The sequence below is a fragment of the Botrytis sinoallii genome, assembly GCF_014898435.1.
Source record: "Botrytis sinoallii strain Bc 23 chromosome Unknown BSIN_011, whole genome shotgun sequence".
Taxonomy (NCBI): domain Eukaryota; kingdom Fungi; phylum Ascomycota; class Leotiomycetes; order Helotiales; family Sclerotiniaceae; genus Botrytis; species Botrytis sinoallii.
The window spans coordinates 723,066-749,830 of NW_024066038.1; the positions used below are offsets into that span (position 1 = coordinate 723,066).

At 43.4% G+C, this 26,765-nt stretch overlaps 10 protein-coding genes across 10 annotated transcripts; 6 read left to right on the forward strand and 4 right to left on the reverse strand.

Moving 5' to 3' along the window:
* Positions 1-467: 467 nt before the first annotated feature.
* Positions 468-3,803, reverse strand: EAF02_006871 (uncharacterized protein; the record flags this gene model as incomplete). Its single annotated transcript, XM_038902919.1, has 4 exons — positions 468-1,840; positions 1,887-3,131; positions 3,179-3,266; positions 3,321-3,803. The coding sequence occupies 4 exons, from the start codon at positions 3,801-3,803 to the stop codon at positions 468-470; spliced, it is 3,189 nt and encodes a 1,062-aa protein (XP_038757240.1).
* An 871-nt stretch (positions 3,804-4,674) lies between these two features.
* Positions 4,675-5,649, forward strand: EAF02_006872 (uncharacterized protein; the record flags this gene model as incomplete). Its single annotated transcript, XM_038902920.1, has 2 exons — positions 4,675-5,011; positions 5,069-5,649. 2 exons carry the CDS (start codon positions 4,675-4,677, stop codon positions 5,647-5,649), a joined length of 918 nt encoding a protein of 305 aa, XP_038757241.1.
* A 2,986-nt stretch (positions 5,650-8,635) lies between these two features.
* EAF02_006873 (uncharacterized protein) lies at positions 8,636-9,616 on the forward strand (the record flags this gene model as incomplete). The annotated part of the gene is made up of 2 exons (XM_038902921.1): positions 8,636-9,267; positions 9,400-9,616. 2 exons carry the CDS (start codon positions 8,636-8,638, stop codon positions 9,614-9,616), a joined length of 849 nt encoding a protein of 282 aa, XP_038757242.1.
* Positions 9,617-9,966: 350 nt separating this feature from the next.
* Positions 9,967-11,719, reverse strand: EAF02_006874 (uncharacterized protein; the record flags this gene model as incomplete). The annotated part of the gene is made up of 4 exons (XM_038902922.1): positions 9,967-10,540; positions 10,594-10,888; positions 10,939-11,520; positions 11,581-11,719. 4 exons carry the CDS (start codon positions 11,717-11,719, stop codon positions 9,967-9,969), a joined length of 1,590 nt encoding a protein of 529 aa, XP_038757243.1.
* A 722-nt stretch (positions 11,720-12,441) lies between these two features.
* EAF02_006875 (uncharacterized protein) lies at positions 12,442-14,342 on the forward strand (the record flags this gene model as incomplete). The annotated part of the gene is made up of 2 exons (XM_038902923.1): positions 12,442-12,481; positions 12,580-14,342. The coding sequence occupies 2 exons, from the start codon at positions 12,442-12,444 to the stop codon at positions 14,340-14,342; spliced, it is 1,803 nt and encodes a 600-aa protein (XP_038757244.1).
* Positions 14,343-15,168: 826 nt separating this feature from the next.
* EAF02_006876 (uncharacterized protein) lies at positions 15,169-17,019 on the forward strand (the record flags this gene model as incomplete). The annotated part of the gene is made up of 7 exons (XM_038902924.1): positions 15,169-15,188; positions 15,246-15,312; positions 15,364-15,435; positions 15,492-15,553; positions 15,605-15,786; positions 15,836-16,437; positions 16,489-17,019. 7 exons carry the CDS (start codon positions 15,169-15,171, stop codon positions 17,017-17,019), a joined length of 1,536 nt encoding a protein of 511 aa, XP_038757245.1.
* A 1,209-nt stretch (positions 17,020-18,228) lies between these two features.
* EAF02_006877 (uncharacterized protein) lies at positions 18,229-19,303 on the reverse strand (the record flags this gene model as incomplete). The annotated part of the gene is made up of 3 exons (XM_038902925.1): positions 18,229-18,653; positions 18,708-19,188; positions 19,301-19,303. The coding sequence occupies 3 exons, from the start codon at positions 19,301-19,303 to the stop codon at positions 18,229-18,231; spliced, it is 909 nt and encodes a 302-aa protein (XP_038757246.1).
* A 1,677-nt stretch (positions 19,304-20,980) lies between these two features.
* On the forward strand, positions 20,981-23,622 carry EAF02_006878 (uncharacterized protein; the record flags this gene model as incomplete). The annotated part of the gene is made up of 3 exons (XM_038902926.1): positions 20,981-21,832; positions 21,881-23,131; positions 23,182-23,622. 3 exons carry the CDS (start codon positions 20,981-20,983, stop codon positions 23,620-23,622), a joined length of 2,544 nt encoding a protein of 847 aa, XP_038757247.1.
* A 629-nt stretch (positions 23,623-24,251) lies between these two features.
* Positions 24,252-25,417, forward strand: EAF02_006879 (uncharacterized protein; the record flags this gene model as incomplete). The annotated part of the gene is made up of 4 exons (XM_038902927.1): positions 24,252-24,510; positions 24,663-25,075; positions 25,154-25,261; positions 25,337-25,417. 4 exons carry the CDS (start codon positions 24,252-24,254, stop codon positions 25,415-25,417), a joined length of 861 nt encoding a protein of 286 aa, XP_038757248.1.
* A 699-nt stretch (positions 25,418-26,116) lies between these two features.
* On the reverse strand, positions 26,117-26,744 carry EAF02_006880 (uncharacterized protein; the record flags this gene model as incomplete). Its single annotated transcript, XM_038902928.1, has 3 exons — positions 26,117-26,153; positions 26,202-26,624; positions 26,713-26,744. 3 exons carry the CDS (start codon positions 26,742-26,744, stop codon positions 26,117-26,119), a joined length of 492 nt encoding a protein of 163 aa, XP_038757249.1.
* Between the last annotated feature and the right edge of the window lie 21 nt (positions 26,745-26,765).

The following is a 26,765-nucleotide window of genomic DNA, read 5'->3' on the forward strand; positions in this document are numbered from 1 at the left end:
GGTAGATGACGGGTAAGAGCAAAAGAGCTAGTAGGACAATGAGGGAGATGAGAGGTATTGATAGGGAGATGATCGAGATGAGGTTGGGACAATGGGGGCTGTAATTTGGAAATTGATTATTGGGCTGTTTAATGGATTGTGGAAAAGGGAGTAACTGACCAAAATAAGACTCAAGTGCAGTAAGCTCATAAGATTGGAATGTTCAGTACTTTATTGCGATTTACAATTGTCCCTTGCGAAGTGGTTGATTTTCTAATAATATCAAGTAGCCTTCTAGAAACTTCACCAGAAACAAAAAAGTTATTTGCATTAGTAAAATCCTTCTTTATACTGTTAACATTAAGACTAAACTTCCAGTCTCATACTAGAAAAGGATATATCCACCCATGTGCACCCAGATGTATCCATACATCCATAACGCCATCGAAAACTATTCTGATTGCCGTTCGTTCCAACCCCTCATAAAATCAAGCAATGTCTACGTTAGACCTGAAATTACACTGACATTTGCATTCGGCAACTGGACATTCCACGTGTCTATCAAACCAATTTACCGCATGATCCATATGAGCAGCATGCTTGCATTTCATGCAGAAAGTAAGTTGATTGCCCATTCTCTTCACCAATGGATCCTCCGAAAGCTCAGGCCTGTCCGATCTTGGAGAGCCACAAATCTCTAAACAGATTCCGCAGCGAGGTAGGTGCGAACCACAACGAGGACAGCTAAGACCGGCATTAATACCGCTAGACATTAAAGGATTGCGTTCGTCAGCGCTAGAAGAGAGACCAGCGGATGAATTAGGAGGTGCGGGAGCAGCGCCTGTAGCATTATGACGATCGTTTGCCGAACGGTTATCGCAAAAGAGACAACGAAGAGTAACTTGGCGGATGGGGGGTTTAATAACTGGAATACCGTCTCGTTGACGAGACTTCTTGGCCGAGCCTTGGTCAAATTGGACGCGTAGTATGAATTGTTGATGGCGATTTAAATAAGCTTGGTAGTCACGACGCCAGGCATCGCAGCGAATGTCGGAGATGTAACGAGGGTAGCAGAAAGACATGATTAGGATGGCGGTTTGGTAGTCAAAGAACTTTGCGACATATTTCGCCAAGATATCGACCATGTTGTCCGTGATTCCTGCAAGAACGATACCTTCGATGTCTCCGTGTTTGATAGCTTCTTCCATTTCCTGGTCAAGCCATTCTGTAAGCTGTAGGTCACTAAGGTATCTTAGAGCCACACCGGCGCGATATCTCAATGGTAAAGCCGTCTCATTTGCAATGACCTCCCAGTCTCTCGTTGTAATGTAGCTAAATATAGCTCTTAGATATGGATCGTCCGACATGTGAGCTTGTTCTCGAAGTGTCTTGCTCCAATTGGAGAGATCAACGTTGGGAGGACTCTTGACGGTAACATCGAGTGCCACAGCAACAAATACTAGCTCTTTGTCTCCGCGTCTGAGGATCTCCACTGCTTGTTCAGGCTCGCCCTCAAACAGCGCCCGTGCAGCTGCTTTAGTAAATTCTCCTCTTCCCTCTAGACGAGCCAACATCTCTTTTAGCTCTGCGGCAGGTGTTGCAAAACTGCACTGGGCAAGGCATAATTGTCGGTGTTGGGGCTTCATAGTTGGCACACCAGTATATTCTTCATGGCCGACACGTTTATTTATAGAAGCAATAAGCCGTTCCCATTGAGTGTGATCAGGGATGACGGTGCTCTCAACAAGTCTTGATTCGGCTTTACCACCAAGATTATTGTTCCACAAGGTGTGAACTCCCAAATAGCTTAGATCAAGGGTCGAAGACAGCATACCGTCATCCTTAGCAGCTTTCTCGGCAACTGATAATGTTAAAAAGTTTCAAAGATGATAAAGAGGATGACATACCTGAAATCCAATACCACACATCCCTAAGCCATGGATCTTCCCTGACTAACGATTTGTTCTTATTGCAGTCAAACAAATAACCATTGAGAGCACGTTGAATAAACAGATTGCCAATTAGCATGGCGTCAGCCTTAGAAGATGGTATGCGAGATTCAAGTAACATCTCGTGCATCTCCCTGCTTGAACGAATCTCAGTTGTCGACAGACTTTGAGTCTTCGACTTTCCCTTGCCCAAAAGACTCATAGCGGATAACTTATTGTTCAAAGAGCCAAAACCATTATAATCGCCAGCACCGCCTCTTTTAGCAAATGTTTCAGATACTGGATCGTTGACCATCGAAAGCTGCCGGTCAATAGCTTCTGCAAAAGTTGCTTTTGTAAAAGCTGCCCTTTTGATCTGACTACCAGGGATTTCCGCTTTGACTCCCGATGCTGGAGCTTCGGGACGCTCAAGAGCTTTGTCGAGAGCAGCCGCTAAAGACTTTTGAATATGCGGGGTGTTGTATCCGTCTGGCCCAAACACTGGCGTATTAAACTTCAACTCTTCTGCAAAAAGGGGGCCAAGGTTCGCCCGACGCTCGGTGGCATCTGCGAAGTCCATCAAAGTATGATAGGGTACCTTGTCATGGTTATGTGGTGGCTGCCATGGCATGAAGTCCATCATTTGACCATTACTAGAGGGTGGTGTCTGCATGATCTCAAATGATCCCGAGGCCCTTAACGCAACAACGCGAGGCTGCAAATCTGTATTACCTAGTGTTAACCAATCGAAAGAGACAATTCTATCCTCTTGCCTACGACCATGGTCTGGGTCTACATATGGATATTCGAGATCGAATGACTTCTTGACCTGAAGTAACTCCGGGCTTCCTTTGACATCATCTTCGGAGCCGGGATCGTAATATTCTTTGTTAGTCTTCAAGATCTGAAGCTGACCGGCATTTGAGAGAACACCCAAAGTTCCTCGATGCTCTCGGCAATAGCGCAATGATTTAATATACGAACCCTGTTTTTCGGTGGAAATGACCTTCTTAAGTTGCAGAGCGGCTCCCCAAACATATCCATCGTTATCAAAAGCATCTAAATACATTGGAGAGGCTGTGGCTCGTGTGCTGGCACGTCTGTCCCAGACCATGAGTCCAGGTTGATCTAAAGAGGATGAAGCAAAATAGTTGGGGTCTGAGTAGTCGATGGTAAGGTTATTGTTGCATTTGGTTTGAAATGTGATTACTCCGCCGCTCGGATCTATTATATTTTAGTATATAGATCTAACAATATGAAATCGAACTAACCTCTGAGATCATGAATTCGAACACAAGAGTTCTTGATACCAATAGCAAGGGTTTGCGGTTGATCCTCAAAGAACTTGATGCTAGTTACCTGTTGGGTGTTGTCAGTAGCGCCATCAGGGGTGCTTTTCTCACGTCCACTCACGGTGGCCGACTCTAACTTTCTCGGCTCGACCGCATTATTTGGTACCTTCCATCCTGGCTGAGAGGTATCCCAACCAGTTAGGCGTTGATTGACATCCCAAATCTGCAGGGAGCCATCATTGCGAACTCTTTCGAGGCCAATTGCTAATAGTCCAGTCGTATTGAAAGCGACAGCTTGACATGCTCTTGGCTGTTTGATGGAAAGAGACAAGACAGCATTAGAATTGTCATCAACTCGTAGTAATTGAAGTTCGCCACTAGAAGTACCAACAGCAACCAAACCTTCGACAACTGGCGACCAGTCGAAAGTGTTCAAAGAGGGAATATCAATGTAACGAGACAAGGGTTCATACTCGAATTTACCAGGCCGTGCAAGACCCTTGGCCTCATAGACTTGAAGGATTCGATAATTCAAGTTGAACGCAACAAACTGTGCACGAGCCGAGTTTGGCGACCATCTAATGATTCCTTCCGTCTTGTCCATGTTTGCCGGAAAGTGCCAATCTGGTGCTCTGTTCCAGTCTAAGAGTTTAACCCTTTCAACTCTTGCGTTTCTATCCGGCTGGTTGTATCGCCAAATGCCCAGTGGGTCTTGAGACCAGCCTGCAAGATGTACCTATCAGCTGATCTGCCTGCACTCAAGGCAAGTCAACAGAACTTGACTTTTAGATGAGAAGCTGCTGATTGCGAGGGTTTCGGTCGGAATCGAAAAGACGTGAAATCGAAAATAGTATTGTTCACAACTTCATGATTAGCACAATTTAGCTCTGGGTAGGTCTTGAATTCGTAGCCCTGTTCCTCTATAATATCCGTATTTCCAACGGGATTATTTATGTTTTAAAGGTGTCCGACTCTGAAATCGCAATTGTAACCAGAACAAGTAGCGATGGGTTTGAATACTTTATTAGTTCGACTGTTCTGTGATCCAAATAAATTTGGAATAGCAGGCTGCCCTGAGTCTCTCGATCTATAAGTCAACTATTAGTTAGATAGCTCCCAAATTTCATGTATTGCTTGAAAGTTGCTTCTGTAACTTTCTCTCTCGCCATACACAATGAAGCAGTGAGATATGAATCTGCACTGAATTCGATCTCTTGAATCTCTTGAATTTCTACACGTGAGAAAAGCTGAGAAGTAGTAATAGTTATCAAAAATAAACCAAGATACTTACAAGCTGTCTGCCATTGTATTGTTTGGTGGCTCGTGCTCAGTCGGGTTAATGTTGTTCCATGTTGTTTCAAAGTGGATTTGGGTGTGGAGGAAATAATATTTTGTAAGTTTAACAAATTTGACAAGGCTGAGCAACTACAACAAATTCAGCTTTGAATCAATTTTTTTATCAATTCAACAACAACATGGCACCAAAGCGCAAACTCTCGGATTCTGATGCCGCAGAAGTAGTGCATCCATCTAGACAAATTCAGGTCTACGGCGATGAACCAAAACCCGCAAAAAAAAGAAAGTCAGAACCTGCATTTAACAAAAAACAAGCTCATGCCTCCAGCGTCAACACCATAAAAAAGAAGATAAGAGACATCACAAGGAAGCTTGAAAGGGCGCAGGATCTTCCTGCAGATGTGCGCGTGGATAATGAGCGAGCTCTTGCTGCATACCAACAAGAATTGGCCTCTGCAGAAGCTGAGAAGACTAGACAGAAGATGATAAAGAAATACCATATGGTCAGGTTCTTTGGTATGTTACTCCCTCGGCACAGGATTTGTTTTCCAACAGACTAATTGGGAATTATAGAGCGTCAAAAGGCTACCAGACAATTAAAGAAACTCCGAAAACGTCTTCTGGAATCTGATTCTACTGAGGAAGTCGAGCAATTGAAGGATGAAATGCACATTCTCGAGGTAGATCTCAATTACACTCAATACCACCCTCTAAGTGAAACATACATTAGTCTCTATCCACCAAAGGGATCGGGAGAGGATGCAGAAGATAAAGCGACTAAGGAAAAACCTCCAATGTGGAAGGAGGTCGAGAAGTGCATGGAAGAAGGAACCCTCGATCGATTACGGAATAGAAAGCCAGATGTCACTGTTTCGACTACAAAGGCTGTCAGACTTCCAGAGAGAAAACTTGTAAAACCCAAGTCAATGCCAAAACCAAAGCCTGTCGTCCAAGCCCCAGTTATCGACACGGCAGGAATGAATCGACGCCAGAGAAGAGCTCAGCGCGGAGTGAAAGACTCTAGGGCTACAAAGATTGCAAAGAACAAATCTACTGGGTTTTCTAAGAACCAAGCATTTGGGGCCGTGGAAGGAGCAAGAGCGGATGAGGCTCAAGATGGTAATGTTAGCGATGGAGGTTTCTTCGAGGAGTAATGGTAATTGTATGGAGTTGGACTGTATTACGATACCCGTTTATCAAACACGTTTAAGTGAAAACCATGACTATCAATGTTATACTGTTTTATCTTTCAACAAATTCTGCTTGCTTTCGTGATACATTGTGTTATGCATCACCAGTCAAGCAGCAGTCTGCAATTGGGAAGCACTAAAAGCTGATTCAGATTATCATAAAGTTCTTAATGTATTGGCTGTGATTATCTGGGAATAGAGACTGGTCGGATAGCCGTAGGTGGCACTTTTTAATACAAATGAGTCTATTTGCGATCATCGAGACGGCGTTAAGTGTAATTTTTCATTAGGCGCATGTGATCTATGGTGAGCTCCAATGTCAAGACCAAGAGTTATAAGTTATCCTCATTTATTTGCCACGTATGGTATGACTATTTTCAACCCAGCATGGGGTATTTTGACATTTTCAGGCATTCTATCAAGCCAGAACATTGACATGAAGCAATTGTTCGCAATAAAGCACCTCTCAAAAATTCACCAGCCTCACCACTCCCACCATCCATCCACCTAGACACCCCAAAGTCCTCCATCAACCATCGACTACTTCACCACCCAAACAAAATTCAAAAGCCAAAAAAAATGTTTTGGTTGTATCGAAACTCACTCCGGGAACGTCAGCAACAATGGCTGAGATCTTTTCGGAATTCGGGCACGCAGAAGCGTGACCGTAGTACCACCCATCTCTGTTTGTTTCTGAAGGTAGCGTTGTTGTTTAGATCTATATTCCTATGTTATAAAGGAGTGAATATACATCAAGTGGTGCGCAGTGTATAGTACCGAGTTTGTAGGTGAACACGCGAAATGACTTGGGTACCTACTAGGGATTTAGTGGAAGGGTGTTCGGTATTTTATTATTCTTCTTCACTTTATATTTTATGGGCTATTGCGACAGGGTAGAAGTACTGCTGGTGGTAAAAAAAAAACTACCTAAAATCTCAAGACTAATAATAATGTCGCGCGGGTGAGTGTACAGGACGAGTGTAGTGAACATATGCTCATAATTAGATATGTGGATCCACATCCGCGAAGCGAGAAACCATATAGACATCTTTAAACAAGCTCGCAAGGTCGCTACCTTCAGAAATATAAGAACAAGCGGCTGCTCCCTATGGGCTGCGCTGGCTCAGTGTTCTTGGCCAATCACTTGGTTTGTGCTTTGGTGTCGATGTAGTTGAATTTCGACCGTAGAATTGTAACATTAGGGCTTTTCCCCGATGTTTTGCTATTGTAAACCTCCTTTTCGGAGCTTTCATCTCTTTCTCTATTTTTGGGAAACTACTATTTCCCTTTTTCCCTTTTTCCCTTTTTTTTCTCATTCTGATTCTCCATCTCCTTTTTCTAACTTTGAATCGACAATTAAAAGGACGATTTAGATTGATCCAATACTTATCATCCGGTCGCGTCATTTTCACCTGCTGACTTCATGAATCTAAACCCCATCTCAATTCTCATTTGCGCGTAGAATACAGATTGGGAATATGTAAATAACAAGTGAAAATCAAGAAAACTGTGTTATTTTGGTCCCGGGAATACATATGGTTTCTCGTCAGAGCTGTGTTTATTAGTGGGTGAAATGGTATTTCTAGTATGGCCTTGTTGGCACCGGGATAATAGGCGATATCAAATTTGGCGATAGGTTAATTTTCGCATGACAGTAAGAGGTCAATTTTGTTGGCAGTGGTGAGTATCGTTTCCAGTGTGACAATCAGATCATAATCTTTTCGACTGATGATAATCTGGGGTTCATATCAGACTTATATTGCTTAAGCTCTTGTCACACTTTCATACTTTTTGAATTTCCTGGTTCCAACATAGGACGAACTGGCACGAGGAGGCCAGCTGATGAAACCGCACCAAGATATGTACAATGATCGGAACGACCACGAAAATGACCATGGATCTCATTCAAGAGCGAAGCCTTGACTCTTAAATAGGAACAAAATCTCTGTTAAAAGATTATTCAAGTGACTGTAGTATGGTTAAGACTCGACTTTGGGATTCAATTCCGACATAACTACCTATAGACAGTTTGATCTAACTGGTGAAATCACTCTAACATGACATGATCTACCATAGTCGGAAGGTATCTAGATATTGACTGATCCAGGGACCAGAAGGGGCCTTCTCAACTGCTGATGTATTCATTACCCCTAACCTATGGCGGCTAGAGTGTATGTTTGACCAAAAAAGAGCTCTCATCAGCACTTGCCTTGTTAATACACAAGAAGGGTGGCAATATGAAGATAGGCCATGTTCTGACACTTGTAAGATTTCGATAACCGATTACACTTTTGGAAACGAAGAGATGGATGATAGAGATTGAATTATAAGAATAACAGTTAAAAGAAACTATATAGAAATTCACCGAGATTAGAAAGTTGGTAGCCAACTTGGAGGATAGAGTGGCGGCAATTGGATATGAAACCTTATCGGTATATCCTCAAAGCTGGTCTCGACCAAGAGATATTCCTGTGTACCCTACATCAGGGCCCAGTAAAAAGTATTTCGGTAAAAAGTCTTGAGTAGCTGAACAGTGACTCACGATCTCTTGATGTCTACAGTAGACGGGACCCTGATCTCATTCTCAAACGCCTGCGGATAGGGCCTTTCGATATTGCTGTAGATATTTACTTGGGGAAATTGCCTAAATTTAAGAGCCATTCACTCTCCTGAACTATCGCAGCGCCTGGCAATATGACTATCCAACAATTTCTAGACACAATACCCACGAAACTTTCTCTGTCAAGCATTCAAAGACATCGACAATCCATCTCCTATTCTTAAGCTAGTCATCACGTGTGAGGGGTCGTCCCGCAGTGCTAATGCGGACCCACAGCACCTATTCCACCCCACCTTCCCAAGCAAGCCTCAAGCCAAAAAAAAGCACATCCCTACCATCACCAAAATCCCATCTAACCTCTAAAATCCCATCCCCAAAACGCCACGAAAAATGTCTCGCATACTGACCGACAAAATCCGCATCGAGCCTGAGCAAACCGAACCCGAAGACCTTTTCCAATCCTCCCTCTCCGCCCTCTTCCCCGATGATATTCAAAATCAACACGGCGACAAAGATCAACACATCATCTACACCTCCCCAACTCTCGGCGAGATAGTTCTCGAATTATCCTCCCCCCTTGGCGAAAAGGGAAGATTGTTATTCGCGCATTATCTCTGGAACGCAGGGTTACAACTCGCCGAATTTTTTGAAGATGGGGATGGAAAGCGAGGAGGTAGAGAACGATGGGAAGTCACAGGCGAGAGAGTTTTAGAGGTTGGTAGTGGGACGGGATTAGCAGGCATAGTGACTGCGTTGATGGGAGCAGAAGAAGTGGTTTTAAGTGATTATCCGGACGAAAATGTACTTGCGAATCTAAAGAAGAATGTAGCGAAGAATATTGAGACGAACGGGTTTGGGGATGTGAAAGTACAGGGGCATGAGTGGGGAGTGTTGACCGATGAATTTTCGATGGGGAATAAAGAGAGCTTTAGTAGGGTGATTGCATCGGATTGTTTGTGGATGCCGTGGCAGCACGAGAACCTTTTGAAGTCGATTAGGTGGTTTTTGAAGGAAGATGGGCGGTGAGTTATCATGAGGTTTTGTTCTTTCTAATTTCTCTTGCCCCATACTACCTAGTGGAGATTACTGTGTTGGGCTCAGATGATTGATCAAACTTCCCCGTTGGCAGAATAACTGATTCAATTAATATCTAGGGCTTGGATTTGCGCAGGATTTCACACAGGCCGGGAACTAATGCGTGGGTTCTTCGAAGAGGAAAAGCTGACAGCAGCTGGCTTAGAGATAGAAACAATATATGAGAGAGATGCTAATGGTGTCGAGAGAGAGTGGGTTGCAGATAGAGGAGCAGAAGATCGAGATGCAATCGCCAGAAAGCGATGGCTGGTAATTGCTGTTCTGAAGAGACGATAAACCTGTCCATCGAACAAAAGTTCTTGTACACAATTCGTTTACATATCATCTCTCATACCCCAGCAGCAAGGATAATGGTGTTTGTTGTAGTGCTTTTCAAATATATTGCTTTAGAGCTACAACGAGGCATCCGTAGACAGCTATAATCATAGTATAGAGAGGTTCACACCAATTAGTGGCAGACAATTAAAAGACCATAGATAATGTCCTTCGCTTCTCTGGAAAAACAACAGGCACAGAACATACTGGTGAGAATAAAGTAAAACACCAATATGCGCCCAATGTGAGCATCCCCTTTCATCTATGACGCCGCCACTGTCTTGCGCCTATCGCCTCGAATCGTGTCCAGATCACTGAATTTTTTCCGTCTCAACGACTATTTTAACATCTCCATCCATCCACTCTGTCTTTCTGACTGATAATAGAGCCATGGCATACGTTGCTTCCGACTTAATCTCGACCAAGCCATTGGGACCTAAAACCTTCATAACTGTCTTCTTATAAGGTGCTTTTACTGCAGCGTCAACATGTGCAGTAAAGCTGACAAAACCTACACAGTTCGTGGGATTTAAGGTAAACATATCCCTGATACGTTTGCCATTATGAACAATATTGATATGATACTCAAGTGGTGCTGGCTGCTTGGCATTAATGTTTGGGGTTTTAGCTATTTGTGGCTCATTTACTCCATTAGCGGTGGCATTGGCTGCTACGGCTTGACTGGATGCAATTTGATTAGGCAAACTGAGTTTGGGATCAATTGTTGAGGGGCTGGATGCCGGAGTGCCGTGAGAAAACGCCGCAGCGTGTAATTGGGAAAGCTCTTCCTCTTTCTTTTTTTGGATTCTTAGGTTAAGGGCATATAGTCGCTGTCTCTCATTGGTGACCATGCGACGCAATAAAGGGGTAATTCTAGTAATGATCCTAGAGATGACTGTCAAAAGAATAGCACGTGAATCGGTAATTACAAAACTCACCTATTCGGCATTTGAGGCCACATGCACTTCCTTGTAGCACCACTTGGAGAATCTTTACTGAAAAGTTTTTGGCCCCATCCCTCTCCCCCTTCTGCCTCGTCGGCTAAGAAATTTCTGACACATGCATAGAGCTTCAGCTTTGTCATATCATTATCTCTTTTTTCTTTAGTACCGACACATGCGCTTCGATCTGGGTGACTCGGATCTAACATGTAGTCCTTGGCTGCAGCTTGTAGCGTGATGAAGTCTTCAGGTGCCAACTCCAACTTTGCGAAAAGCTTCGACATTGCCGGTCCTACAATGTGGTTAGCCACATTATTATATGATAATATTAGGGAGACTTACTGGCGTATTTTCTGTTAGTTGCTGTTGATTTTCGGAAAAGTGCTGCAGCTGAATAAACACCATGCGCTCTTGGGTTGAGATCAGGAATTGTCGACGATTTAGCTCGAGAATCGTTGTCATCACCCTCACCTTCTCCCTCAACATCTTCATCCTCTTCCTCGATATCAGAAGGTTCCGACCCCCATATTTCTCGTTCTCTCGCAGCTTCCTCTTCCTCTTCCTCTGTGAGTTTTCGCACTTTTCTTGGTCTAGATTTAGCATTTATAAAACCAAACATTTCGCCCACTTCCTCTGCTGCATCTTCTGATTCATCTCTGCGACGTTTTGAGGATGCATTGCTTGGTGAACCTCGAGTACTTTGTCCGTTGCCATTATTGCTTGATGGTGTGCCTGATCGCATGCCAGTTACCCCTCCAGCCGTATCGGCAGCTTTCAAAAGGGTCGCGAATTGTGCATTTGTGCTGGTAGATTTAGGAATCTCGTGATTGCGAGATGAGTCCCATTTTGTGTTTGTAAGTTTTTCCAACAATTCAATTGGATCATCTATATCTGCAATATCTTTGACGGTCAATTCACGCCTGTCTATTTATCGAGTCAGCAGTGTGATATTAGAGAAATGTGATATTGGAGCTCGCTACTTACTTGATGGATAATTTGGCAAATCTGCATATCTATTACCAGTACCATTTCCATGTTCATTCCCATTAGTTCCTAGGTTTCTCACTGAATGTGCTTCATTTTGAATTGTTGAAGGTGTATGGAATTGAGTTTCATTAGCCATGATGCATTCGGCGATTGATGGTGATGACTTGTGGGTACACCGTTTTGTCCTGTTTGCTCTTTGCTCAAAATGCGATTTTCTTTTTGCGACTTTGGCTTGGTGGGTTGGTGGGTTGATTGAAAGGTACGATTTCATGTGATAATCGGGACATCGGAGTCAAGAAAGATTTTTTGCAAGGTTATCGCTAGATGAATCATGACCTATCGATGATTGGATTAGTCATGGTTAGTCATCATCGTCCCTGCAAGCTTGTGGATGGAATTTACCAACAAAAGCGGATGAGACAGTACTAATAAAGTAACCTTGGAAGTCCTTTAGTGGGCCGTAGGTACTAGTAAATGCTTCATTGTACGAATTCATCATACAAGTCGGTATACATTCGATACCATTCATCAGAACTGGCAGAACAACAAATGAATAGTCATTCTATTAATCATTGATACCTTTTCACACTCCTCCAAATGGAAACACCCTCTGTCATCGTTCTGATATAATAGTCATGATAGAAACGCTTGCAACTTCATCGCCTATAGGCTCAGAGATATTTGCTCTGATTGCCCTGTTGGTTATTAGTCTAGTTGTACTACTTATACTCCGACATTATCTGCCTATCCGTACGACTCCGGCATACCTTCTAGTTCCCATCTTTTTCGCGCTCTGGCTGCCGGCAAGTATCGTATTACTTGTTCCTATTGATCTTGCTTCAAGTGCAAGGACCGAAGATGCGGGAAGTCGAGGAATATGGCTCTACGATCGAGTGCTGTTGGTCGCCTGGCGCATCACATACTGGCTCACATTTGCCTTGACTTGGTTCGAGACACTTCATGCCTCTGTTTGAGACCATACTGATATTTCACCAGGTTCATTTTTACCCATACTTGCTGAATATGCTGATGCCGGTTATCGAGATCCAAAAGGCCGTCTACTATTTTCTTTGCGCGCAAATGCCCAGTATCAAGCCCTTATTCTCGGGGCCGGCCTGGCTACGATGTTATACATTTTTATCAAAGAAGGAGTGTCTCCAGAGTCATTAAAGAGTGTGGTTATGGCTCTTACATATTGTTGGGGTTTGGTTTTGGCCATTTATCTCATGGGTCACGGGCTTGTCGCAATACCTCGAAACCTTTTTAGAAATGCAAGCATTAGTGGAAAATTAAGGAGGATTCAAACTCGGGCACCCAAAGTTCATGAAAACATGGAGGAGGCGATTCAGAAATTGGAGGATTTGGAGGCACAGGTTGCCCAGTTGGCTCAACGGAAAACGGGTACTGCGAGGGACTTTAAGGACTGGATCGAGGAACTTGCGGATGAAACACATTTACCCGAATCTCGACCGCGAACTTTGTCACGGCGGATGTCTGAACCAAATGCAACTATTCCAAATGTCATTACGGAACGATATCTGGCAGATCTCAGTCGCCAGCTGACAAGAGCCAGACACAGTCGTGCCCGATACCTTGATGAATGGGATCGACTTCTCAAAGATGCGGTGCACACACAAACCGTATTGGATTCAGCGGCATCAAAGAAGATTGAAATCGGCCAAAGCTCCCCCCATTCTTCTGCATTCAATCGAATCACTATTTTAACACCTCATACTCGGTATCTTTACGAGTACTTCTTCCTACCGTACTCCAAAACTGCGTTGGGGTTTGTTTTAACTCTCGCGTCGATATGTATCATTTGGTCTGAATTCATCAAGTCCATCAACCCCATTTTCTCTATTATTGCTGTCACGGTTGTTCATCATCGGGATAGTGAAAAAGGCGAAATTGGATTCGCAGGCCAGGTGATTGCATCTTTCTGGATCTTGTACATGTGTGCAGCAGCTTTGAGCTCCTTGTCTGAAGTCAAGGTTTGGCGGGGACGCGCACTTGTCAGGAGAAACACTCATGGAGAGGCTGCTATGTGGTTTGCAATGCAAGTAGCCAAGCTTTCCGTGCCACTTTCCTTCAACTTTATTACCTTTCTCCCGCCAGATGTCTACAAAAAGACGATGTTTTACAAGTTTCTTGGAAAGCTAATTGTATTCACACCCTTAGGGGACTGGTTTGATTGGTTTTTCCCAATATTTATATTAGTTCCTGTATGCGCAACCCTTTTCAATTTATATGGAAAAGTTAAAGATTGTGTGGGGTATGGAGGAGTCATTGAAGATGAGGATGAAGAAAATGAAAGTGGTTATGGTACAGAATCTTGGCGTGAAGGTCGTGATCTGATTGAGCGCGAGTTGAATGGTGGCCACTCATCACTCGGTGGACTTGGAGAAGTTTCTGTAGATCGACGTTCCGTTCCGAACAACCCCAACAATCGGGCCGCTCCTGTATTGACTGTACCGCGAGCCGAGAGGCAACGAGCCCTTGGCACAGCATCTACCTCGAGACCAAGTGTTGAGCCCCAACAACGCCGCGTCGAACCCGAAGATGAGAACTTTTTTGAAGCATTGGGTCACCGAATGAAGAACACCATCGACACTTTTGAACCACCACGATTCCTCGAGGGAATCAAGAAACCGAAGTGGATGGGAGGGGATGATGAAAATGACGGACAATCAAGCAGGAGTGGGAACGATTTCACTCGCTGGTTTGGGGGCGGTAATCAAGAAGGAAGAGTAAGATTGTAAGAAATATTATACAGTTTGTACTTTCTCATGGGCATAGCGGGCGGAGTTTATAAGAGTTGGAAAGGTCGTGTCCCTCAATACCTAGACACTTTTGAATTCATAGAATAATCAATGATAAGATATAGTATATCCCTCAACGGTTTTCTTTGATTAGCACAGGAGTCTCTTAACGAGATTAATAATTGAACCCCTAAAGATTTATATGAAACGATCAAAACTTAATATCTTCATCTTCATGTCTCTCATTCAAAGATTCCAGTCCATTCTACTCGGTGAACCCCGGATCGTACAACGCACCAATCAATCTTCATCCTCAAGACTCTGTAATCCATTCTCCAGCCTCTTTTTAAAAAATCATCATTGATCAAAGCCTCACTAAGCCTAGACCTGCAGTTCTCACCGCAAGAAATAAAACCCTGTCAACACGGACTTGGCATCTAAATCTCCACAAGCACAGCAGTATCCACTCCGATTATCTATCTGTCAGACCCAGATTTGCCCGTTGACACGGGTTTGTAGCGGGGTTTAACGCCAGAGCCGCTTCATGTACCGGACGATGTTTTTGGTCTGGAATATGAATTGAGTCTTTTTCTTCTCTCTGTGTTTTTCTGCCTTCGTTCAGCTTGCTTCACGATTCGTTGCGATAGTTTTTGATTCTAATTGATTACTGAAGAGTAACTTTGAATTTGAAGACCCGGCTGACCACCGATTCTTGGACCAGGAAAGACGATTTTGATGTAGTGAATTATTTTGAATAAGCATCTCAAAATCTAAGGTCAATAGAAGGAATTTCATAACCATAATTAATACATGAAGATTTGCAAAGATGGATGATTATATGTTTACGTTAGTATTATGAGTTTGAATTTGCTTAGGGAAGGTTGCTGATTTGATATCTGGTAGGTCAAATGTCGCTCGGTGCAGAAATGTTATCGAGCATACTACTTATTTGGAGATGGTATCTTATTCGGTAAGAGATGCTTCAGAAATAGTGAGAAAATCATTGCTAATTTTGTTACAGGATCCTACTTTGAATTCGATAGAAGAACACCCTTTAACACCTGATGAATTTGAGAATTTTCTTAATCGGAGGGTAAGATGGATTGTCCTTGATATCATGAAACTTCACTGACGCCCATTTTTCTATAGGGTGCTTTTGCTCCTCCAGAATTACCAGAGGGAGTGGTGCAGATAGCATGTGTTCGGTTGATGTGAGCATTCATCGACGAACCTTTCATGAAGAGATGCTGACATTTTTACAGCCTTCAATTAAATGCCAAGCACCCAGATACTTTCGCTACCAATGTCCTCAGTTTCCCATCTGCTACATATATTTCCATGGTAAAGACTATGAATTTACCTTTTAGATCAATCGAATCCGGGAGTGCCGTCGGTCCTATATTCTGGGCTGCTTATGATCAGGATGAAAAGAATCCCCATCTACGCAAGTTTTCATTCTTCTGTAGCCCAGATATCAACTAACATATCATCAGAAATCGTGAATCGCAAAAGTGATGTCCGGAAAAAGGGGCTGACGCGTGGTTGGGAACTTACTCTTTCTCATGATATCAACTCCGGGTTAACAACTGGATATGCGAAAGGCACAGAAAGTTCCGACATGGTGGAATCCATTAGACATCTCAAAGCTTGTATTCTCCAAATCGGACATCCGATGCTGTTACCAGCCATCATCTTTTCCCACGACATATCATACAAAACCGATCTCAAGCAACGAGATGCACGTGACTGGCTGCGAAAACTCGAGCATGCTGTATCGATGCGTTCGGAGATCGAAGAGAAAGAGGGATATGTGAGAGAAGGTGTTATAGATCTCGATGCTATCAACAGAGACTTGGTTGAATGTCATTCCCAAGTGCTATGGAAGAGACCGAAAGCTTATCTGCAGATTTTAGCACAGCTGGAGAAGGCAATGAAGATGTTTGAGGAAAAATTACCAGAGAGGAGAAATGACGAAACTATGAGAGCTTTGCAGGCTAGCATGTTAGCAAGATTTGACTTCTATCGGGTGAAGCTTCAGGGTATCGATAGTTACGCATATACAACATTACAGAGATTGGATATCCAACGAAGTGCAGTTCGTACTTTCCTCCCCTCAAGCTTTGCAAAACTAATCATAGAAAACTAGCTCTACAACATTATCGCCCAAAAAGAATCCAAACTCAACTTCCAGATGGCCAAAGAACAACGCCAGCTTGCTCACGCTGCCAAACGCGATTCTAGCACGATGAAAACTATTTCGCTCCTCAGTGCCATCTTCTTCCCCGGCGCCTATCTCGCTTCCGTCTTCTCGATGACCTTTTTCAATTTCCAGAACGAACCGGGAACACCGGCTGTGAGCGAGAGTTTCTGGTTGTATTGGGCTGTGACGATTCCGTGCACGATGATTATAGTGGGATGGTGGTATGTGTGGGAGAAGAAGAGAGAGAGGAGATATAATCTGGAGGATATTGATTTGGAGAAGGGCAGCGATGATATGGAGAAGGAAATCATGGCGACGATGAGAAAGAGAACGATGAGTAAGGCTAGTACGTGGGACAGACAGAATCCGATGGGGAATGCGAATGGTCATGGTCATGGTCATGTACATGCACACGTACATGGTATTAGTGAGAAGGTCCATGGGATTGGCGAGAAATTGGGGAAGAAAATGGAGTAGCGAGTAAGCGAGCGAGAAAGGAGATGTTGGAGGAGGTGTGAGAGATAGATGGATTTGGGATGAAATGTATATTGGATTTGGAGTTTGGGATGTGAAGTTTTCCATTCTTCTAATCACGGAATAGGATATACATGCGTGCATGAAAGGAAGGCAGGAAGGAAGGGAAAAAGGAGTTCTTGCTCTAGTTTTTTGCTATGCGTCGCGTTGCGTTGCTTTTTTCCCCTACGTGGATTTCACGCTTTACAATTTTCACGAATTCACGATGATGAGATGAGATCGATGCTACGATTTATGATGGGATGAACAAACGAACGAAGGAAGAAATGCTTGCATACATGGATATAGAAAATGTATACTAGATATACAAACTACGTACATACATACCGAGGTATCAAGAATTGAAATCGAATAAATTTCATATATCTACACTTTGTAACACTAAGTGAGACAATAAGTTCCGAATAGATGAGATGAGCATCTATCTATCTACTTTCAAATCTTAATTTTTGATATCCGCCTGTTTTCCTTCCATGTCCATTTCTGGGGTATATCCAGTAGTATATCCAGTATATGTATACAGTACACCCACTCACGATACTCGTAGAACAATGAAGATAGAAGAAAAGCGATAGAGATCTTCGCATCGTACTTAAAAACTTACAAGCTTGCAAGTTTGATCGCGGAGAATCTAGCTTCCAACACACTCTTTTTGTGCTTTTCATCCATTCGTCTTTCGATCTGTTCAGACTAATTGTCAGTCTGAAGTTTTGCCTTTGTTGTATGCTTCATTAAGAATGTGGTGAGCTTAGCTCACCGGGGATCACAGACTCACCGGGAGCAAATCCCATGTTCGACGAACGAGACATTGACAACAACCCACGAAGTAATACTTATTTTGATCGCATCAACTTATCTCTAGACTGCGAGATAGAAATGAGTAATAACCTTGGACATTTGTCACATTTATCACTTTCCCAAATCGAGGACCGAATGCTCCAAGCGTGCCATATCCATGTATATGAACAAAACATCAATTACAGTTGAGTCCATAACCTTCCTCCCAATTTGGACTTACTCATTGTCCATGACCGACCAATGTCCAACCAATAATTACACATAAGAACGCCAACACAAAACCTCTACCCTTTCCTAGTCCCGACCCAAACCTTGCCCATTCTACCTCGTACACATATACATCCATACGGAACATTACTCATCGCCATCATCATTAACTTTTTCTCCCTTCCCATCCGGCCCAGATCCTCCGGCCACACTAGAAACAAACTCCTGATATTTGAATACATCCTGCCGTCTACTTCCACTCATTGCTCCTGTGTGTTTTGATAATGCTTTTCGTGCTGTGAACCCACCCATAACTCTATCGACTTCCCGTTCCGTCAAAGGTTTCACCCCTGGATCGGGTGCTGTATGTATTAAAGCATCTCGTAATTCTGCGTAATCCACTTGTCCACTATCATCTTCGTCGAATGCAGAGAATGCATCTAATAATTCTGGAGTTGGCGAAAGAGTACATAGCTGTGTAGCGAGCGAATTAAGAAATGTAGGGAGTGTGATGGTTTGTGGAGTTGATGGCGGGAAGTAACCAGCCAATTCTGAAGCATTGGAGGAAAGACCTAGAGAATATTAGCATTTTGACATACTTTATTAATTTGGCAATGCTAACGTACCCAATTGAGTCAACATGTCAGCTACATCTTCTCTACCAACTTGTCCATCACTATCTCTATCCAAGATCTGAAATCCTTCCCTCATTTCTCTGACTTGCGCGTTGGACAGTTTCGACAGCGCATTATCGTTATCGTTAGAATAGTTTGAACTCGCCGCTCTCAATGGACCACCAAATCCCGGGCTCAATTGTGCGCCTTTTGTAGGTGAAGGTTCCGCTTCACGAAAGGCAGGAGGAATACCTCTTGGAGTCCATTTGCTTGTACTTATTCCATCCGACGAATTGGGTGTAACCGCATTACCAAGTCTACTTGGCGTCACCATGTTCTTGACAACAGCAGGATTTGGATTTGGAGTTGATTGTCTTAAAGGAGAAAGGGAAACTGGAGTAGGGGATTGAGATTGAGATTCAGGCCTTCGAAATGGTGAAGCTCTAGGTGACCCGAACGAGAGCGGTGATGGTTTATAAGAGGCCGACATTGACTACCAAAAGTCAAAGTGCATTAGTCTTGCATTTTCCTTTTCTGGGTTCCAATGCATCATGCTAAAGAGATGGAAGTAACGACTTTTGAAAAGTGGACCGGTGACAACTTACCATGGCTGTTGTGGAGGTTCTAAAGATTCCCCAGAAATTCCGTACAAAAAGAGTGTAATGTTTGATGAATCTTGGTAGTGAGAGTATAGATTTATTTAATTCTTGATGCTGTGTCAGGTACACCTGGGTAGGTACAATTGAATTGATGTATTGATTAGATCAAAAGAAGGCAAGAAGGGAAAATGGAATTGAGTGAAATCAATTGGACAAATCAATGTTATGTGTGGGAAGAGTCGAAGGCAGGTAATGAATGGATGAATGGATGAATGGTAACAACCTTATGAATGGTAATTATGATGAAGATGGAGAGGCTGAATGTTGTGGTTCGGTTGCTGGTGTAAACAAAGCCAATTGGAAGCCCACCAACAGCAAGGTTATCTTGATGCATTGATTTGATTGGTGAATTGAGTGAATTATAATTAGATAATAAGTTTCCTAGCACGAGGCTAATAATAACATAATAACTGGACGGGAATGACTGGACTGGACTGGCGGGACTGGGAGAGATGCAAAGGATTCCAAGAACTTGGATATCTACCTGGGTAGGTAGGTACCTAGGAAGGGAGTGGGGGTTGAGATCCTCACTCAGATGATGAATCATGAAGCACATTTTATATTCTTTATGACCTTGATACCATGCCTCATGCCTAGGTATGGATGCAATGGATCATGCTACAAGTGACTAATCGGTGATTTTTATTGTGAATTAGACTTTGAACCAATGATTGGGATATCTTGGAATCCTAGGGACCAAGTAGCCTTGTGAGTATTCCAGTACCAAGGTATGTAAGTACGTACACCTAGTATATACCCAGGTAGGTAGGGAAGGTAGATGACAGCGAGATACTACCTGGTAGATGTGACAGATAGTTAGATGGAGAGATGGATAGCTAGCCTTGTACTAGAGCATTCGATTAGTCGTACATAATACTCCGCAGGTAGCCAGCCGTGCCAGTCATTTTCGCAATCGCCGAACTTCACAAGTTGTTATAATCATCACAATCCCGGTTGGGGAACCTGGACCCTTATTTATGGATAGATGGATTCTACCCCTGAAACGGAAGAAAAGAGGTAGCAAACCATTACCACACAACCAACCATACAACCCTACAACCCTACAACACATAACTGGTTATCGGAAACACAAGAGAATTGGTGTTGCAGAAATATTCTCTCACTATTGTATCAACATCCTTCGACTCAATAATGATACGTTACTTGAGCACTTGAATACCTCCAAGACTAATAAGGTACTTACTATATCAATACATGGCTACATGAATACATGACTACCGACCTACTTACATGACCATATGAGACCTCTAAATCCTTTTCGTCTCATTCTTATTTAGCTTCTCCTTTTCTCTCATCTTACTTCTACTTCCACGTTACATGTATCTGGTTTGACTTTGATCCTTTCTTACATACATGATTTCTCTTCTTTCTCGCCCTCTTTTTCCCCTTCTCCTCCTCCTCCTTCTTCTTCAACGGTAATATACATAAAATCTAGACGGCGATACCCTTGAAATCCAAAAATTCTTCGATGGTCAACCTGCGCACGGATTGAATGAAGGCCTCAATCTTCCGCTAGGAAGTCTGAAGTCTCACAAGTGGGACTGTTACTGATACTAGCGTGAACCTAGCTAATAATTGCTTTCTTGGTCTACAGGAGATTCCAGTATGGCATCGGCACTTCCATATGCGCCTCCAAGTCGCAAGGCCAATCCTACAAATATGTCGATGCAAGCACTTCGTCCCACCACGCGGGGTACAATAGGAAGTGGAACAACAAGTTCGAATGGGAGTTTTCAAAGGAGAACTTCCTTATCTTCATTTCCATCCTCTCGTTCTCCTTCAGTCATGTCACAACGTCGTCCTTCGCGAAGTCCGAATCCACCACCAATAGACACGGATCGAACTTCTGATCCAAGTACCGTCACTTCTAAAACTCCCACCAGCGGTGTATCGTCCCAACACTCATCATTGTCCGCTCCAAATAAATATAATCCAAGTGCACATCCTGTCAGAAAACTGAAATCACAATATCCTCGAGGAGATACAGAGAATCATGTCGAATATATACTGGTGGCATCATTTGATATTGACAAGGGACCGATTATGGAACATCAATACCCTGTTGCTATAACGGGCGACGAGCATATGTTAGCAGAATTGATGTTACCTGATCAAGCCCACGTTCGAAACCAAGATTGGACAATATTCTTCCTACATAAAGATACGAGTCAGGACGAAGAAGAGGCAGAGGAGAAGGCAGAAAGAAAAAGGTTACGAAAGGCAGAAAAAGAAGCTAGGGCAGCTCTTTTTGAGAGTGGGAATGTTGACCCTTTAGAAAGGGTAGATGGTAGTGAGGAGGATTCATCAGAAGATGATGAACCAGAAGGAGGCGAAGGTCCGCCTTTAATATATGTTTTGAATCTTGTCAACACAAAGCAAGACAAGACGGCCAAAAGAGGGGCTGTAGTGAAAGCCATGGCAATATGTACTCGACATCCATTTCTGCACATTTATAAGGTGTGTCATTCAAAAATGCCCAATTGGAAACCTACTAATTCTTGACAGCCACTTCTATTGTTAGCTCTTGAAGAATATTTTAAAACACCTCAACCATCTACGCTGGCGGAGTTATATGAGGCTGTAAATACAATGGATTTATCATTAATGCCTAAATTGAGCATACTCGAACGTCATCTTCTACAAGCTAGCGACAACAAAGATCTATTTGTAGAGAAGTTCGAACAGATGATTCAAATGCGTATGGCGGAGGACAAAGGCGAAGCGCTGGACGATATGGCAGCCATGTCCGAAAGTCCAGAAAGGAGACCAGGTTTGGTGCGAAATGGTACAAAAGCACATGTTCAACAACTAATACATTCGAATTACTCGGTACCTCGGGACACACACGAATTTGAGACCAAGGTCATGTATAATGGAATTCCGATACCTATCAAGGTTCCTGTTGCAGTATCTCCTGAGACAGTCGGGGATTTTTCTCTTGTAAAACTCATACAAACATACAACGATCCTCATGTCAAATCACCCATTCCGTTCGCGCTACATCCTCATCTTACAACGGGAGGTGTACATACTCATCCTATCATTGTGCTAGTCAATGCAATGTTAACTCAAAAACGTGTCATCTTCCTCGGCCACAATCGTCCATCAGGTGAAGTTGCTGAAGCTGTACTTGCAGCTTGCGCTTTAGCATCCGGGGGAATTTTGCGTGGATTTACACGCCATGCTTTTCCATATACCGATCTTAGTAAAATCGACGACCTTTTAAAGGTACCAGGATTCATTGCAGGCGTAACAAATCCAACTTTCGAGAATCATCCAGAATGGTGGGACGTATTATGTGATATACCATCTGGTCGAATGAAAATCAGTAGTCGAATCGAACAAGCACCACTTACAGAAGGACTTGCAAATTTCCAGCAACAAAATCCGGCTTATGCTAGTGCTACAAATGTTGCAACGGCCACTAGCCAGGCTGCCAGTGATCCAACAGGCGATGCTGCATTCATGAATGATGTGATCCGCAGTATTGCAGCTAGACATGGTGAGGGTGTCATTCGAGCCAAATGGCGAGATTGGGTTGTCAAATTTACCAGAATCTCGGCCCAATTTGAAGAGAGTGTTTACGGTGCAAGTGCTTTGTATATTGGGGTAGAAAAGGCAGAGCCCGGTAATGAAAACGTCAGCGGCCACGGATACGTTTGGCCTGATGATCATGCGAAATTCCGTGAGCTCGCTAGTAACGTAAATCGAATTGAGGGCTGGAGATCCACTCGAAGTTACTACAGCTTCAAGCAGGTATGTCTTGTGCTTGAACTTTCATGATATTAAGGACTTACAATACTCAGGACCTCGTACAACTGTACAACTTTCGACCTCTCAAAGCCCTCGACCTCCATCATTTACACGATCGTCTGCGAATGACAAAGCTTACTCCTAGTGCAAGCCGTGATATATACGTCGCCATGGAGAAATACACACATTCATATGATGAAATATGTCAGCTTCTAGCCGTGGCACCCGAATCACATGCAGGACTCTTCTATATTGCCCTTGGTCTTTTTCACAAAGATCGAGATGTTCGGATGAGAGTTGTTGATTTGTTGGAAAGGGTCAGCGATCATGAAGCTGGGCGACATTGGTGGAAAGCCTTGAGTCGATTCGAGAAATTAGCTTTTATTCGCATTAGGAGAGAAGCAGAAGCAGAGATAAGGGCTAAGTTGGGGGGTGTTGAGAGAGACATCTCGGCTGATGGTGACGCAATGGTTTTGGGAAGACGAGTCAGTTGATATAGCAAGAGAAGGATTTGATCGCATGTTGGTGTTGGCTTCTTTTTATGATTTTACGAGATCATGATCATCGCAATATTAGATGGGAGGTGCTAGGGTGCAATTGTTTAGGGACTGCATTGATTCATTACTGGACTGAGAATTACAGAGCCATGAAAGAACGAAAGGAAGTTCAAGAGATAGATACCCCAGGGAGACAGAACAGTTTTGCGGTCGAATGGAACGGCATTTATGACAATGCCACCATCATTTTATGATCCGTATATTTCGTCTGGACATTGAACTTGGCGAATGTCCCCGGCTAACTTTGATCCTCCCGGTGAGCCAATGTAATTTATATGCCTCGACTTGCGAAGAACCTACAGGAATTATTTTCCTATTACAGAATCAAAAATCAACAATGGAAAGCTAGACCCAGAATTCCGAGTAACGTCCGAATAATGTGGGGTAACATCAAGCTTCGAAGGAGGGGTCGAATAGCTTCAAACGTCATGCCCACATCATTGTACGGACCATAAACAAACAACATTTCCTCCATCTCTCACACTTCCTTCCATCTTCTCTGACTATCATAATCTAACACATTGAATTATTCTCCAAATATCCAATTAAAGTCTCTACAGTTAAAGATGTCATTCAAAACTACAGCAACCATTGCCTCCTTCGGCGGCAAATTGCTAAAACTTACACACGATGCTAGCACAGTGGGCTGCGAGATGGCATTGAATCTCTATCTACCACCTAAAGCTTCCGCGGAGAAAAAAGTGCCAGTGATTTTCTACCTAGCGGGTCTTACTTGTACGGGAGACAATGGAGCTGAGAAGGGATTCTTCCAGAGTGCGGCGAGTGAGAAGGGAATTGCGGTGGTTTATCCAGATACTAGTCCGAGTAAGTTTCTTGAAGAGTTCGGAGAAGAGGATATGGTTCCTTCTTTTTGCGGTTGTGGTTGAGGGAGGGAATGAGTATAGAATGACGAGAAAGCGGATAGCACACTATCTACTAATCGAAACCCCTAAGCTAATTCATCCATTCAACAACAGGAGGTCTCAACATAGCCGGCGAAAATGATTCCTGGGATTTCGGCACCGGAGCTGGCTTTTACATCGACGCCACTAATCCTCCCTACTCCACAAACTACAAAATGTATAGCTACATCACCTCCGAGCTCCCCTCTTCTCTCTTCTCCTCCTTCCCCGAACTCGATTCTGAGAGGAAAAGCATTATGGGTCATTCGATGGGTGGTCACGGTGCTCTTACTCTCTTCTTGAAGAACCCGGGAATGTACAAGAGTGTGAGCGCTTTTGCGCCAATCTCCAATCCGGTTAAATGCCCATGGGGAGAAAAGGCTTTTAAGGGCTATTTTGGAGAGGAGAAGAAGGACGAATGGAAGAAGCATGATGCGACGGAGTTAATCAGTGACTTTAAAGGAGAGTTTCCGGCTTTGATTGATGTGGTGAGTTTTCATTCAAATATATCTCTGGCATGCATTGGAGGATGGCATGGATTGCTGACATGATTGGAAATCACACAGGGAACGGGAGACAACTTTTATAAACAGGGACAGTTGTTACCAGAGAATTTCGAGGCTGCGGCCAAGAAGTCAGGAAATGACGGCAATTTGACGCTTAGATACCAAGAGGTAGGTTTATAACTATATTCTCTATTATCTTGAGTGGTTTTGCAGGTGGGCAATTAGACTAACAATTTCTGATAGGGATACGATCACTCATACTTCTTTATCTCGACATTTGGAAGAGATCACATTGAACATGCCGCTAAATATTTATTCGCATAGTATGTCTTCGGTTTTTTTCTCAGTCTCATAAAGTACAGGAGTCAAATACTGAATTTCATAGAAGCAAAAATGATCATGTAAATAGTTATAAGCTTTAAAAACTATATTTAGCGATTCTTCTCATGCAACAAATTGCCTAAACATGTATACCTAAACTTGCAAGCCGCAGGAAAGTAGCATATATCTTGTCTGCGCGAAGTCTGCAAGATGGACAGATAGGACCCCCAAACACTTTCACTGTTCCAAAAAATCCGATATTGAAATGTCGACTTTGCACAAATGTTCTTGTTCTGGGTAGGCAGAAGATTGCGTTTCAACGTAATGGACTGTTCTGAATGAAAACTGCTCCAAACCCAAATTCGTGAAATCAATTGTCCAGGAATGAGGCCCATGTAGGAATCCAGAAAGCTAAATGCGCTCACCGTCCGATCAAGGTAATGCATAGTTTTCGAATACTCGAGTCAAACTGGAGCTCATTCTGTGACTGGAAGCTGCGCAAGCGTTTTAAATGAAATTGTAACCTCAGGCGATGCGTCCAAGCATGTTTACCATCATCAAGGCCAATTTTATCCATGTATTTCTCAAAGTATATGATTTCCAATTACACATAAGCAAACGCCTTTCATACGCCAATCGCCCGTTCCATGCGTCTCCCCGCAAGTATTACCGCAAATGCAAGTGGATCACCACCATCATCTCTCACTGCAGCAATTCCTCGCAAGTCCAATCTTCGTACCTATCAAGATAATCAGTGAAATTCCTCAAGCCATCGAAATGAACCTACCATCCATCGGGCATATAACGTCTAACGATCAGCGGAATCTTTTTGTCCCTCAACTCCTTAATCGCAATTTGCAATGGATCCGTCTCACCCTCCTGATCAACCAAAATCGGCGCATTCATACTAATTTGCAAGGCTCTAGTGCCTAGGATACGCGCACGCTCGTATTTGGTCATGTAGGGTGTGGTAGTTCTTTGCTCCTTTGGAATTTTCTTGTCCTTGGGCGCAATGTTGCTTTTGGCTCGATTGGCAGCATGCACATCTCCCGATGTGACGACGCCGCGCTCGCCGGTAGTGAGGAGCTGATCGGGATTCTGGGTCGATACGGCGACATCATCTACTTCGCCTGTGGAAACATTGTTCATGTCTTCCATTCCCTCGGGATCATACTCGGGCTCTTCGGCTTCATCGTAGGCTGGGGAGAAACTGGGGGAGATGCGTTAGTTATGGTTTGGAGAACAGCTTTGCGAATGGACAGTCTGAGTATGTGCTATGTAGGAAGAAAGTAACTCACCCGCCATCATAGTTCTCCTCGTCGTCAGACATTTTGGTATGTGATAATTAATG